Raw genomic sequence first — 15,535 nt, forward strand, 5'->3', positions numbered from 1 at the left:
TGTTGAAGTGACACCCTGAGCCCATGTGCAAAATGGGAGAAAGGGGTTGAGGATGGATGGATCACCATTTCTAGCTGTTCAGCTAAAACAGCCTTCAAAAAAGTGATGCTGTCGTGACAAATATTACTATTTATACAACTTCTACAAGACAATAAAACACTTAAAAGCTTAATTACTCCATTAAAAATTAAAGAATCAAATATCTCTAACGAACAACCCAGGTTGACCCTTTAGGTACCTAGGTAACGTATTTTAAAATACATATGCTGTCCTTATATAAATTCTTTAATTAAATGCACTTCAGTTTCTTTTACTTTAATCTTTAGTAAAAAGGTAGCCAGCAAGGCATCAGAATTATTATTATTATTTTTTTTATTTGTCATTTTAGCATCGCTTCCTTTGAAGACTGTTATACCGAGGCACTAGAAGTGGTGATATGAAGTGTATATATGGTTGAATAAAGAAGACTGTGTTTTTTAAGTTAAATCTTGCTTCATGGTCATTGACTAGTATTATTGTTATAGTGCACGTTTTTCTGTATTTTTTGTACTTTTTTAATACTGGAGAGCAATCAACAAAGGGAGACCAGGATTTTTTATAATAGTAAAACTGCTGCTATTTATCTTCTTCCTTTTTCATTAAGTGTATTCATTGTATGTGTTTTTTTTTTTTTTATTTAGCTCTGATGTTATGGTACTTTCTATTTGGAGTGGTGTCTTTTTCTGTTAGAACTTCCAGTTCTTATTACTATTGTTGAGTCTGCTACATGCTCAATTAATTTACATTGTTGTGTTATGCAGCCTTTGTGGGCAATACAGCTTAAGCTGTGTGACACAGTATGTCTGTAATGCGTCTGATTTTGTAATATAACAGATTCTATCTATATACCTCAACGGAATTTATATGCCATTTTCAAGAAAAAAAAACATTCATCAAACTTAAAACTAAAATGTATGTATAGGTACATACATCTCTTCTTACTTTTGATAATTTTCTTCCTTTGTTGTAAAGCTTGTTGGTATTATGGTTCCACCACATGAGTTTGTTTCTGGGGTGTGCCCTGCGTTTGTTCGTACAGGGTACAGTTGCATGTATACAGCTGCTTACATACTGGTATAGTGTGATAGAGTACATTTATGCATATTCAATGGAGTTGCCTTGGTTTGGTGGGAATTTGAAGCTTGCCAGTATCACCTAGGAGTAGAAAGTTTGCCTCAAATTTCTAAAGGTACCTTGAGTGGAAGGGATTCATTTTTATTTCAGAGGAGTCTGCTTTATGGTCAGACCTAACAAGTGATGAAGATACACAAGGGATATGTTGCAAGATGCCTCCATACTTCCATGGACAAGATCGTAGATATTATTCCCCCTACTCTGTCTAATTATTCCAAGGTGTGTGTATTGAAAAAGTCTAGGAATCTCTGTGCTTGGGTATTAGTGATGGTGTTGATTTTTCACTGTATAGATGGATAGTTTAGATCATGCAGGAAAATGGTATTGGGTTTAATATTGAGTAATTCAAGTTCCTGTATATAACCATTGTAGCTTTCTTGTGTCTTTGAGGGACTTTTATAGCTTGCTAATATGTGGTATAGGACCTTCCTAATGGTTAGTTGGACATAAGGAAGATGTAGTTTATCACTCTGCTTTATCAGCCTTGTTGCAAGTTGATTCTGGATAAAGATTGAGACATCTCCACATTTTTCCCCTCCCGCTCAGTACCTGGTCTAAACATGTGGAAGGCATTATTACCTTCTATAGCTGGTATGCTCTCTGCCATTTTAAACAATGTTTTAGTCACTACATAGATGTCACTGTCCTCAAGGGTGAGAATGGCTTGTAGGGAATTAAATTTCTTGCTTAGGCTCCTAGCATTGATCAGTAACACCTTCATATTTTCCTTTATTTGTTTAATTACATTGGTAGGTGTATCAGGTTAGCATTGCATAAAACACACTATGGGGTGGACAGTCTTTGCCAGTAATCAAAACTGGGAAAGTTACAGGCCATGTGAAACAGCATGGTTTGCCATTTCTTTCCTCCCTGGCTGACAAATATAGGACTCCCCTTTTAATGATACCAAAAACTAAGACAGTTATTGAAGTCAGTTATGTTTTGCCTGTATTATGGCACCATCTTTGGAGAAGGTAGAATGCTGCTCAGTGCTAATACCTCCCTTAGATACACAATCCAAGAGCTCCATCATGTCTGTCTCTCCATATAATCCAGGAAGGTACACCTGAATTCATTGACACTAGCATAAACTATGATAGTGTCATACTGGTACTTTTTCCTTCAAGGACTTGAATGCATGTGTGATTTGATGGATCCTGGCACCAGGAAGACTGAGTTTAAAGCAGAATGGTAACGGTTACGGCACAAATGCAGAGTTTAAAGCAGAATGGACCTGCAAATCAAATAGTTGCCCTCACAGTACAAATTCAAAGCAGAACCTGCAAATTAAATACTTACAATACACACACACACAGTAGTAAGTGGGCCTGGTGCACTGCTGAAATGAACGGCTTACGGCTTGCTTGGGGACGTGATAGTCTTACTTCAAAATTAGAGCCTGTGTACTGTAGTCAAGTCCTGACCCTCTCTCAACTGACTCAGCTGCTGTCTCTGCTCGAAAGAATTACTAGCCTTTAGGATAGCTGCTGCACCTGAATTCCGAGACGCACATTGTTGCTACCCAAACATAAACAAATATCATTGAGTCAGCAGTCACACACACCCCTCAAGCCAAATTCCGACAGGCTTCTCACGACACTGACCTCATTCTCTACATGATGACGTCAGCAGAAATTGCTGAGGGAAAAAAATGTAAAAAAAAAAAGGCCGGAAAATAATCGAGAATTAAGGGGGCCAATCGGAAATTCATGGCACCCCATTATTTGGACCTCAAAATCGGTAAATGCTGAGGAATTTGGCATGCCTATTAAACCTGGTGAATTGCTTCAAAAATGTGACCAGGGCCATTGACGAGGGCAAATCTGTGTACACAGTATACCTCAACTTGGGAAAGGCCTTGACACAATCCTGCACTGGGGGATTACCAATATTGGGTTGCCAGCTGGCTCACAAACCGGTCACATACTGTCAAAGTGGGTGACTCCACATCCACAAACAGACCTTTTACCAGTGGGGTGCCAAAAGGGTCAGTGCTGGACCCCCTACTGTTTGGTATATACTTCTCAGAAGTTCAGGCCAAAACTAAGAGGCTGTGGCTGACCAAGTTTGCAAACTACTGCAAACTGGGTGCAATTATTGAATCCCCAAATGATGTCAGTATACTTCAGGAGGGTCTTATGCAGACCAATGACTGGGGTGTCTTAGTCACGGTCTCAAACTGAATGCAAAGAAATGCATCATCATTCCCTTCGATAAAAAGAATGTCCCTTCACACTATCAAATTAACAACAATACCTTATTTACCAGTGAAGTGATAAGGGATCTGGGATCACAAGTAGACTGCGACCTTAACTTTGACCACCATGTATATACTGTAGTAGGGAAGGCCTTCTGTGTACCATACTTGATTAGCAAAGGCATTGCCTCTAGAGCAAAGGAGGTTTTAACCCTTTCAAACCTATTATGGCACTCCCAAGGATCCGGTACTCCCCGACCATAGACCCAGTCCCTTCTAGAGGTACTCTCTCCTTTCTTATCCAGGCCTAAATCCCCATAAGCTTCCTCTTCCCTTTCAACCATACTGAGGACAACGTGGAACATTTGGTACAGAAGATCCTATGGGCGCAGAGAATTAAGTCCCGTCGACCTCGATCCAAACGGTTCCATGGCTGTCTGAGTTTACTACTCTCCCTCTTACTCCTCCTCTGACTTTGTAGCAAGCTTCGGAGCCCTCGGATCCAGTACTCCCAGTGCCTTTCAGGTCGGATTCAAAGAGGTCTCTTTTTTCGGATCAAGCCTTTGCTCTGAGCTCATTGGTCTTTTTGGAGCCAGGGAGCTCCTGGAGCAATAGTGAACCCCTCATGGTCTTTGAGTACACTCGACCCCCAGACTGTCATAGCAGTCAGTGCATATCAGGGCTTCAGCATAGGTGAGCTCAGCTCTGGCTTCCAACCTGGATGATCTGTCTTCTGGGTTGGAGGAGACATCGATCTGCAAACATGGCTTGTTGGAGCCAGAGTCGTCCTCCACTCAGGAACAGTCCGCCTTTGGGGCCTTGGAGAGGGCTATAGCTGCCAGTGCATCTAAAAGGTCACCTGCCCCCCTTGAATCCTCTATCAAATCAGGATTCCCAGCACACTTTTTCTGACCAGGACAGCAGGACCAGAGGCGCCAAGATACCTATATAGTTACCTCTTTCTCTTCTGATACCTCCCCAGAGTACCCCACTGAAAAGGTCCCTCAGAAGAGACTTTACAAGAGGAAGCATCTGGACTCCAGGGAGGAGTCTGCCACTGAAGACACTGACCTTGATGAAAGAGAAGGATCCCCAAGATCACATCCTGAGGATGTTTCCTTTGGGGAGATTCTAGAAATTCTGAAACAGAGAGGTGGCTGGCAGTCCAGTAATCTTTCACCTGAGGAGTTTGTATACCTGACGGCCTTTGGTTCACACCCATTATCCTCCTGGATGACTCTGCCCGCTGATGAGCTCATAGCTCTGATCTGTTGGTGGGTGCAGAAGACCCTGGCCTCCATTGAGCCTGTTCCCTGGAGACTGAACAAAATAATTACTGTCCCATATGATAAGGCCTTCTGGACAAAAGGGATTGCAGTAGATGCTATGGTCATGGTGGCAGTGACCAAGAATGAACTTTCAGAGGAGAGTTTCCACTATCCATCCTACACATAAAGATTCCATGACAATGGATAGATGTGAGAAGATAGTTTTATCTTCAGTGACTTTTGCCCTACAATTACTGAACTGTCTTTCCAAGTTCACAAGGTTGCAAATGGATCTGATTAAGGAGTTATCAGATACCCCTGAAGGAGCAGTAACTGAGGGAGCACAGGAAAAGATATCTTCGCAGCTAGCAACCCTACTCTCTGTAGCTAACTCTTCCATGAGGCTCATTGCACATGCAACTGAAGGAACAAGTAGGGTGGCGGGTTCCAGCGTCTGTATCAGGCGACATGCCTGGATGCACCTATGCGATTTTGCAGAGACTTTTAAGTCTTTGTTTGTCAATACCCCATTTCACGGCTCTTCCTTTTTTGTCCCAAAGTCATAGATGTGCTACCCAGATGTAAGAAAGAAGGTAAGACTCTGTCTACCATGAGTATATGTTCCTCCACCCCTCAGAGACCCTACCCAAAAGTCAGATAGGCGGTAAAATGTGGTACAAAAAGTCTCGGGGTTCTTACCAGGACACATGTGGTGATTTTTCCCCCAGAGGCAGAGGGTGGAATAATAATGAAAGACACTGCCATCACAGCAGAGGAGCTTGCAGAACCAGGGATCCTGTGATCCTTTTTTCAGGAAACCCTTCCAGCGCTCCTGAAAGGAGGCCTGATTGTCCACCTCTGGAGAGCCTGGCAAAATATAACTTCCGATATGTGGAGCAGAGGATAATATCCAGGGGTTATCAAATTTCCTTCTCTCAAATCCCCCCCCCCCAAACACAAGAATCCCAGATGTCCCACCCAATGAAAGGGAACAGGCAGTTATTCAAATTCAAAAAACTGCTAGAAAAAAGTGTCAGTCAAGAAGTCCCCTGAGACCAGATAGGATTTGGAACATACTCAGGATTCTTTTAGTTCCAAAGAATACAGGGGACTGGAGACCAATTGTGGATCTCAGCAGATTAAACAAGTCTGTTCATTGCAGCAAGTTCTGAATGGTCGCGGTTCAGTCTATACTTCCTTTCCTGGAAAAGGATGATTGGATGTGCTCAATAGATCTTCAGGATGCGTACTACTATATAAAAATGGAGAGATGCTCCAGAAGACATTTACACTTCTGTTTTGGAGTCAGTCATTATCAGTTCAGAGCACTGCTCTTTGGTCTCACTACTGCCCCCAGAGTGTTCACCAAATGCATTGCAGTGGTTCCAGCTCACCTGACACTAAGAGGATTCCAGATGTTTCCTTATTTAGATGGCTGGCTCATATCCACCTCGACCTGGCATCTACTGATAAATACAAGAGACTGTTCTTCAAATCTGCACAGAACTAGGCATAACAATAAATTACCAAAAATCACACGTGGAACCTTCACAAACACTAGAATTCATTGGGTTGGTATTGGATACTACTGAGATGATCACAAAACTTCCCTCCTCCAGAGTGTTGACAATCAGGTGTCAAACACGTAGACTAATTCAAAACAGGAAGGTAGCTGCTCGTCATGTTCTGCAAGCCATAGGATCAATGGTGGCAGTGATAGTGTTAGCCCCATTAGCCAGGTTCCATATGAGGATACTACAGTGGCTTCTAGCTGCCCAGTGATCAATTATCCATCAGTCAGTGTCTCACCAAATTCTCTTAACAAACACATGCAAAAGGACCCCCTCATGGTGGATTCAGTCAGAGCAGTTGACACAAGCTTGAGCCTTTTTTCCCCCTCAGCCACAGGCTACAGTGGCCATGGATGCTTCCCAGATAGGTTGGGGAGCATTATCTGGGGAAGACAGTCCAAAGAATATGGTCTACAGACGAGGCAGATCTGCACATCAATGTCCTGGAGATGAGGGCAGTGTTTCTGGCATTGCAAGCATTCCAGACTGTTCTTCCTCTGTGGACAGTGGTGATTCAATCAGACAACATGTCAGTGGTCTGGTATGTACACAAACAAGGGGTAACCAGATCATACCCTCTATTTTGAGAAGCCCTCAGAGTTTGGCATTGGGCAGTCTCATCCATCCGCTTTCCCATAGCAAAGCACATTCTGGGAAACTTCATAGCGGACAAGTTGAGCAGATCTGTTCTCATGCCTCATGTGTGGTCCCTCAACCAAAAAGTAGCGGAAGACATTTTCCACAGATGGGGCCAGCCTTGCTGCTATCTTTTTGCTTCTCCTGTAAACAACAAATGCAGCAGCTACTTTGCCCTGATCCCCCACAAGAGGATTCCCAGAGGGATGCTGTCATAGCCTCCTAGTCTATTGTACACCTTTCCCCAATTCCCTTGATCCCCAAATTCATTCAGAAAGCAAGCAGGTTGAAGAGAACAGTAATCCTCATTGCTCCGTATTGGCCTCGACAAATATGGTTTCCCTTCCTCTGGCCTCGTCTACAGAAGGAACCCTGGATCCTGGAACCCATACCAGACCTGCTGTCACAACTAACAGGAATGACTCATCCCAGTCTTCAAAACCTCAAACTGACAGCTTGGTTCCTCCACTTCATTAATTGCCAGACAGCTCATGCTCTCCTCTCCAGTCAAGCACATTTTAAGGTCATCTCAGCTTTATAGGAGTAAATGGAAGAGGTTCATAATTTGGGCTCAGCAGCACAGTATAGATCCCCTTACAGCCCCTATTCACTCTATTCTAGAATTCATAGCTGATCTTTTTAATAAAGGAGCAGCTGCCTCTATGATTAAAGTACAATTATCAGCCATTTCAGACTTTCATATAAGGGAGGATAACTTCTCTCTCATTTCCCCACAAACTTTGCAAAGCCTTCTTGAATGGGACCCAGTTGTTAAGACCTCCTCACAAGGATCCCTCTCCTCCATGGGACCTTAATTTAGTACTACGCCTAATTGTTCGTCCCCCTTTTGAACCGGCATCAACTTGTGACATTAAGTTTCTCTCCTGGAAACTATTTTTTCTAGTGGCTGTTACATCTGGGAGACGGATATCAGATATTCAAGCGCTAGCTTGTCAATTTCCATACTTGAGTTTGTCTGCGAACCAACCCATCCTTTCTACCCAACATTGTCTCACAAACCAATACTAATTAGATGATACATTTGCCTGTTTTCTTTCCCAACTTCAGCAATAAAGGTGAATATGTTCCGCATTTGTTGTATGTGCATAGACAGTTACAATTCTGTCTGCATAGAACTAAAGAGTTTTGGAAAGCAAATTAATTAATTGCCTTTACAGGCCCTAGGAAAGGTCTACCTGCTACAAGGTTACTTTATCAAGATGGCTTTCAGATTGCATTTCTTTTAGTTACACCTGAAAAGGTATGAATCCTTCCAAACCTATTCAAGCTCATTCTACTAGGTCTATGACCCCATCTGCTATTTTTCAGACTAATCCCTCAGTGGACGAGATTTGTGCAGTTGCCACATGGTCCAATCATCATACCTCTCACTATAAATTTGATTTGATCTCCTGGGAAAGAGCCTCCTTTAGCTCAATAGTTCTGAAGAACATCCTTCCATGAGTCCACTCAGGATATAAAACTCTGTCCCATATGTAAAGACGAAATGAAAAATTGATATCAGATAAAGAAGTTATGTACTCACCATAATGTTCCATCTGTATTGTCAATTTTTTCATCTCTCTTCACATTCCCTCCCTCCAATCCCCTGCCTATGTTTTTTTCTGGTTGAAATGGAAGCAAGTTTTCTTCAGGATGTGTTTCTATCTTTAATATTCCAGAAGTGGTCTTCTCAAAAATTTTCAGAATTAATGTTTCTTTCTGTATTTTCCCTAGTAACTATTATTGCAAACAAGATCTGAGGTAGCAGGGAGATATGCATTGTGGGTAAGGGTAGTTATCTAAGAGCTTTTTTGGTTGCCACTAGTTTAGCAATGGCCAAGTTGTATCCGATGGATTGGATCCGGAACCCCTATGTGAGGAGAGAGAAAAAAATCGACAATACTGATGGAACTTTATGGTGAGTACATAATGTTTTTCTTTCAGCATTTATTTCCCAATTTCCTAGTTGTTTTTGAAACACAAACACTGAAGTAAGGCAAAATGTTTCTTAGATTAACTGTTCTATTGCAAAAAAAAAAATGCTAGAGTTTTGAGACTATACATGTTTTGGGATGAGGTAGGACAAAGCTGAAGCTTTAAAAGCCTGAATAATACTTAAAAATTGTAAAGTATAGCTTAAAATATTTTACTTGAACTGTAACAGAAAGTAATTAATCTTTCAGGATGTTAGTCATCTAATTTTTGAATGGGTAGGTATGATTTTCGGAGACTCATTACTATGAGTCTCGGAAGAGTGAGACTGAATGAAAATGCGGACTTGTGTCTACTAAGTCGAAGATTGCCATTTTGGGAATATTCTCTTTTTTCTTTGAGATATGATGATCTTGGAGTTGGTATATATATATATATATATATATATATATATATATATATACACACACAAATACACATATATGTCTGGGGCCTTGCTGCCCACATTAAGGGTGAAAGAGGACTTGCCCCCTGCAAAACTAATTTTAAAGGAGCACATCAGTTTTCACTGTATTTCAGTATTTTTGGACTTTTTCCCATATTTACAAATTTCAGATTTACAATAAAGCGCTTTTTGAATGACATCATGTCCGCATATCTCTACGTAGCTGTTCTTTAACAGAGAGATAACACACATTGCCTGAAAGGTATGGAAGCCAGCACAAAATTGCATGTATAGTAAATGATTGTTGTATAACAACTAATCCTGATTATTTTTGTGTTTTCTGTAGGACTACCGCAGTATCATTGAAAACCTTCCAGAAGATGACAAACCTTCTTTTTTCGGGTTGCCTAGTAATATTGAACGCTCATCACAACGTATTATTAGTTCCCAGGTCAGTGTAATAACTTTTAAATTGCCCAGTAACAGAATAATGTCTAGCAGCTTTACAAGCAATGTTTATTCCAAAATAAGTTATTAGTGTTAGCTGCTGGACTTCTGAAATGCATTTTAGAAGTTGATTTCTAATGTAGTAAATCACTGGAAAATCTTGCAAGTAAATATGAGAATGCTGTGTGGCATATATGTGTGTGTGTGTGTGTGTATATATATATATATATATATATATATATATATATATATATATATATATATATATACATGCATTAATTTTAATTCTTCCATTTGTCTTTTGTTTTTAGTCATTTTTCTTGTGTGCTGTCAGGTTTGCCTGAAATTTTTAACTAAGCTGAGTAAAACCTTTGCTATTTATAGTTGCTTATCGTATGGAGACTAAAATCTAAAATATTTTATGTAATACATACCTTTGCCTACTGGATCATAGTTTTCAGTTTGAATTTTTGTAGTTCTGGATCTGCTCTTCCTTTTAAACAGCAATATTCCGAATTGCACTGAGGCATAACTGCATTTAAAGGGAGGTGCAGGCCGTTCTGTTACAGTTCTTTTATACTGCTTGACTTGAACTAAGCTTGTGGTAGCAAAACAGTTTGTTGTTTTGAGCCTAGAACTTCAAAATTGTGGCTTTGGCATAATGTTTTATGAAAGTCATTGAAGTTACACCTTTCTGTCCATCTTGAACCTCAGTAATTTCCAACAAGAACTTCTGGTATATGACCGTCTTGTTTAGGGAGGGTCACTTTAATAGTAAATCAAAACTCTTGGGTTTTATGACCTTTATATGCTTTAATTTCCCAGTGTCAAATTTCATTAGCTGTACCTCAGTTTCTGTGAAAACCATTGTCGGTGTCATATCAGCAGTCCTTCAAATGTTTATAATGCATGAGGCTTCCGTATAAGGTCAGCAATGTTTGGAACTTTATTCTGTTTTTCTCACCCCTTTGAGTGCCTCACATCCCACTTTAATGCTGGAAAAAAATGTATCTGGATAGTGTCTCACACTCGTACAATATTTGTTATTTTTCATTGGAGCTCTTCAAGCAAAACATAATGAAGGCATTTTTATTTATTTATTTGGCAATTGATGACTGGAAAGGTCCGACTGGGCATAAATCACATTTTCAAGAGGACCAGGGAGAAAAGCTCAATAAGACATTATACATGGCGTATTGGATGAGGGAAGTCTGTTGCGTGGATGTATATGACTTGTTAATAATGATGTTGAAGGGAAGAGGTCCAAGAAGCTTTTGGGGTACACTGGTATTAACTGGGGTAAATAAAAGGTTTGTAGAGTGCCATTTTACAGATTGTTGCTGGTGAGAAACGTAAGTAGCAAACCCAAACCAGCTGATGGTTGCATTAGCCAGATCAAATGCAGACATTTTATAGAGTAATTTGGAGTGAGAGATTGTTTAAAAGGCTTTGAAGGAATCTGAAAAAAAGGGATGAGATCAAGTTATTTTTAGCTTTGATGATATTATCTAAGAAGGCAACCAGGGCAGTTGTGCTAGGGTGTGGGCAAAAATCATGTTGGCTAGACGTTAGTAGAGTTTTCTGACAAAGATATGGTAAGATCTGCTAATGTATGCACTTTTTCTAGAATTCTAAGGGGGGGGTAAGATAGTGATGGATCTAAAGATTATTTCATAGGATCTTCCGTCTTTGAAGAGGTATGATGTAGATTTTTTTCCATTGAGCTAGGACATATGATACTTAATAGAGACTGCATAAACATTGGAAATAGCTGCAGGCTTTAGACATTCTGTAGGTATACCTGTACAATTTATTGTATTCTTGATTGCATGTGCATGTATTGTAATTTTCTGTAATTTCTAAATTTTTGTAATACGTTATTGCAGTTCTCTGTAACTTCTAAAAAAATTGTAATACATTTTGTTGTATGCATGTTTTATGTACTTATGTTGGAGATTTCTCCCCAGGCCTCCACTGAAAATGGATTCACTTTGGCCTAGTGGACTTTCCTGGTAAACCAATGCAAATAAAATAAATAAATATTGTCAATGGAGGATGAGCATGGCTTGAGCTTACTGAGTAGATATTTTATATGTGAGGTAGAGACCGATTTTAATGAGAAAAGTGATTTATTTGAAGTGGGAACTTCATTAGGTCCATCGTGCTTTTGTATGAGATTTTGTATTAGGACAGCAATAGAGTCTGTAAAATGGGGGTTAAATTTATTAGCATTTTCTATGTGAGAGCTATCTGGGCAAGGTTTGGTGCAGTAAGAGTTCAGGATTGCAAGCTTTTGTTGATAGAGAACAAATTTTTTTTAATGATGTATTTGTAGATCTAAATAATACTGTTTTTATCAACAGTTGACTTGAGTTTTTAGCAAGGTTATGAAGATGCTTATAAATTTTGAAGATGGGCAGGAGATTTAGTTCTTTGCCAATTTTGCCAAGCTTTGTTTCTCTTGTGCATTAGTGACTAGTGTGTGATAGCCAGACAGTTTAGGTGAACATTTTTTTCTGATGGGGTCAAAGCTATTTATAGTAATGAGAAGTAATAAATTGAATTTAAGTGCAGCATCTTCAAGTGGTAAGGTGGAAAGACTGCACCAGTTAAGGGATTGAAGAACATTGTTGAAAACCTCAAGTTTAAAGTTGGTAAGGTTACAGCATTCCTTGCAAAGTTGATCTTTGTAGTTGTGTTTTATTAACTGGACATTGAAATAGTGGTCACTAAATCATTCTCTGGGAAGGTTGTGGGAAAACTGTATTGTTCAGGATTTAAAACTAGGATCCAGTTTAGAATGGAGCCAGAATTTGAAGTTTTATTTGGCAAACATGCTACGTACTACCAAGGTACGCTTCTTCAGATCTTAAAAACATGCATCAAACTTCACTTTATATAGGCTACCATTCAAATAAATTAATTGGTTAATTGAACAATTGTTATAACAAAGAAAGTGCTTACCTATATATAAACATTGTGAATTTGGCTATGTGTGTTCAATGCCAAGCGTTTTATGTGGGTATGACAACAAGAAGACTTAAAGACAGAGTCTATAATCATATTTATGATATTAGAAAATCTAACCCACAAAATGCTTTAGCTAAACACATTATGGGTAATGAGGGACATGAGTTTAAGTTTAGGGTGCTGCAAATGGTGACGCCTAGTATGCGAGGGGGTAATACTAAGAATTATTTAGAGAATATAGAACTTTGATGGATTTTTAAACTGCGAGCGCATTATGAACCTGGTTTGAACCAATCCATAACTATTAAGTCTGAAGCACGTAGTTTGAAATGAAATAAAATATTAATAATAACAATATTAATAATATTATATATAGATAGTATGACAATAGAGTTATTATATTTATACACTAGTTTGTAGTATACATGTGTACATTTATGATGCTAAACAGTTATAGGTATTGGTATTAATCCATTTAGCATTCAGTGTTTTGAATATGTAGTTTTATTTATAACATGCGTAAGTATTATATGTTAGTAAATATTTATATATAGGTAAGCACTTTTGAGAATATATGTATGTATATATATATATATATATATATATATATATAAAACATTTATATTTTTTAATATTTATTTATGAGGTTTTAGTAAGCTTATGGTCATAGTGTATGTGTTATTGATTTATGTTGTGTATTTTAGTTGTATAGATGTAGTTCATTTTTATGTAGTAGCTAGCCATCTGATGGTGGTTGATTGTTTGTTATAATAATTGTTCAATTAACCAATTAATTTGTTTGAATGGTAGCCTATATAAAGTGAAGTTTGATGCACGTTTTTAAGATCTGAAGAAGCGTACCTTGGTAGTACATGAAAGCGCTTATCCAGTTTGTTTTTATTAAATTTATTGTTTTTTGTTTTATACGGTCTCGTGGTGGTCTGGTACTCGTATATTATTTTGCTAGATATACACGTTTTTTCGTTTTATGAGTGGACCTTTGGATAACAGCGGTGCTTATTTAACTTTATTTAAGTTTTATTTGGGTAAGTGTGGGAGGTTGTAAGTTACGAAAATCCATATAGGTTGATACAGTTTGAGGGATAGTCTGTTGAAACAGTTTGAGGGATAGTCTGTTGAAAGGAGATGCTAGTCGATTTTGGTATCACCATGGATTATGGTTTCATAGGATATACAATTTGATATCCATTTAGTGTTGTCTTCCAGGATAGGGATATTTTTTACCTAAAGGGATATACATACAATGATATGCATACTTTTATGATTGTTTAGTTTCAGGTTAGAAATTAGCATCTTTGTGGAGTGAAATCTAGGTGGTACAAAGCATGAGAGAGAAAGAAAGGTGACTTGAAAATAGGATAGCTACACATACAGCTTTTTAGTTTAATCTGTCAGCATGTATAATACAGCCTGAGGGAAACATTTTTAGTGTCTTTTATGTATGGCTTAAAACAAATTTCAGTGAGGATGACAATATGAGGAGAGTAATGAGAGATCCAGGAGGGGAATTCTGTTATTTTAAATATAATTTGGATGTTGATGGAGGAGATGTTTAGGCTTCTTGGGGATACGGCTATAGGAGAGGTAGGTGGGAATGGTAGCGATGAGGGGTATTGGCCAGTATTAGGGTGTGCGTGACCACATAGGGAAACAATTTGGTAATGTAAGTAAAGTAAAGAACATAATGGCAGGTTCATAATTGGCTTATACTTGAGTGTGGAAAAGTAGGTGCTGAAGTAGAAAGATTTGTATTTGTAAAGGATAAATAAGTTGGATGCAGTTTGTCCAAGTAGGGTTGGCAGATAATGTTTGTGGGAGAGGCAAGAGTAGGGGATTTTAGAGTTGGTTAGATAGGTGTTATATAACACGTGAAGTGTGACAGTAAAAGGATTAGAGAGGTGCTTAGATATATGAGCAACATGTTTAGTGGACGTAATGAAAATTATAATGGTTATTGGTTATTACTAGCAGATGAAAAGTAGGTGACAAATTGTGGAGGGTCTCCACCTTTACCCGATTGTGGCGATTTCAGAATAATCCTTGAAGTATAGGAAGTTTTGCAGAAGAAAGAGGATAACTAAAGAGTTGGAGTGTGTTTACAGGCAATAAGGGGAGAGGGTCTATATAGTAATATGAGAGCCTTATATAGGTATAAATAAAGTTGTAGAGAGGTGGGTGGGAATTGGGAGTAGGGAAAGAAAGCGGAGTGGGATAGACCTGAGCCAGGTATGTTTCTGAGCATTAGAAACCGCCAGTTTCATTATCCAGTCACTGTGTGTTACAAATGTAATTATAAAGAAAAAATAACGGAACAGTCAGCAGCTATTTGAGTATATTTTTGTCAGAGTTCAGAATGGGAAGGAAAACAGATGTATCACTGATAAGGAGACATAATATTTAATTTAGATTAGTAGCTTGAGTTGTCAGTATGGGTCTTATGGTTCTGCTAGGCTGCAGTCTAATTTTTTACCACAAAACTGTGATTCCTACTTTTTTTTTTACTTAAATTCCCAATTATTTCCTAAAGAATGGATGGTATGAACCCTGACAATAAACAGAAAAAAAAGTAGTGATGTTTGGTGAAGGAGAATCATTAAAGGAAGATGCAAGACATCTAAAGAAACACAATTCTGTACCACTTTCACTTCAAAGTATGAGAGGGATAATACAATTTAACAGATTACCCAAAACAGCAGTATGCAGTAAGTTTGCTAAAGAAACAACATTTTGCTTACTGACCTCAGTATTGTAGAATAAATAACCATAATAGCACCTTCATTGTGTCCTTTGTTAGTATCCCCTGTGGTTATGTTGGATCAAGGGGGTTCCATTATGTGGTAGACCTTGCACTTCTGAAGAGTTTTTCACAAGC

The 15,535-nt window shown here is 38.7% G+C and overlaps 1 protein-coding gene across 2 annotated transcripts in view; it reads left to right on the top strand.

Annotated features, from left to right (window-relative positions):
* Positions 1-15,535, top strand: part of DYNC2H1 (dynein cytoplasmic 2 heavy chain 1) — a 6,555,988-nt gene that overhangs the window by 5,925,947 nt on the left and 614,506 nt on the right. For both annotated transcript variants that reach the window (XM_044072582.1, XM_044072581.1), the window contains one exon: positions 9,572-9,676. In XM_044072582.1, coding sequence (XP_043928517.1) covers positions 9,572-9,676 — 105 coding nt within the window. The remainder of the gene's footprint in view (positions 1-9,571; positions 9,677-15,535) is intronic.

Source organism: Protopterus annectens, chromosome 5.part0 (genome assembly GCF_019279795.1).
Source record: "Protopterus annectens isolate FY-2018-M chromosome 5.part0, PAN1.0, whole genome shotgun sequence".
In the NCBI taxonomy this organism is placed as follows: domain Eukaryota; kingdom Metazoa; phylum Chordata; order Ceratodontiformes; family Protopteridae; genus Protopterus; species Protopterus annectens.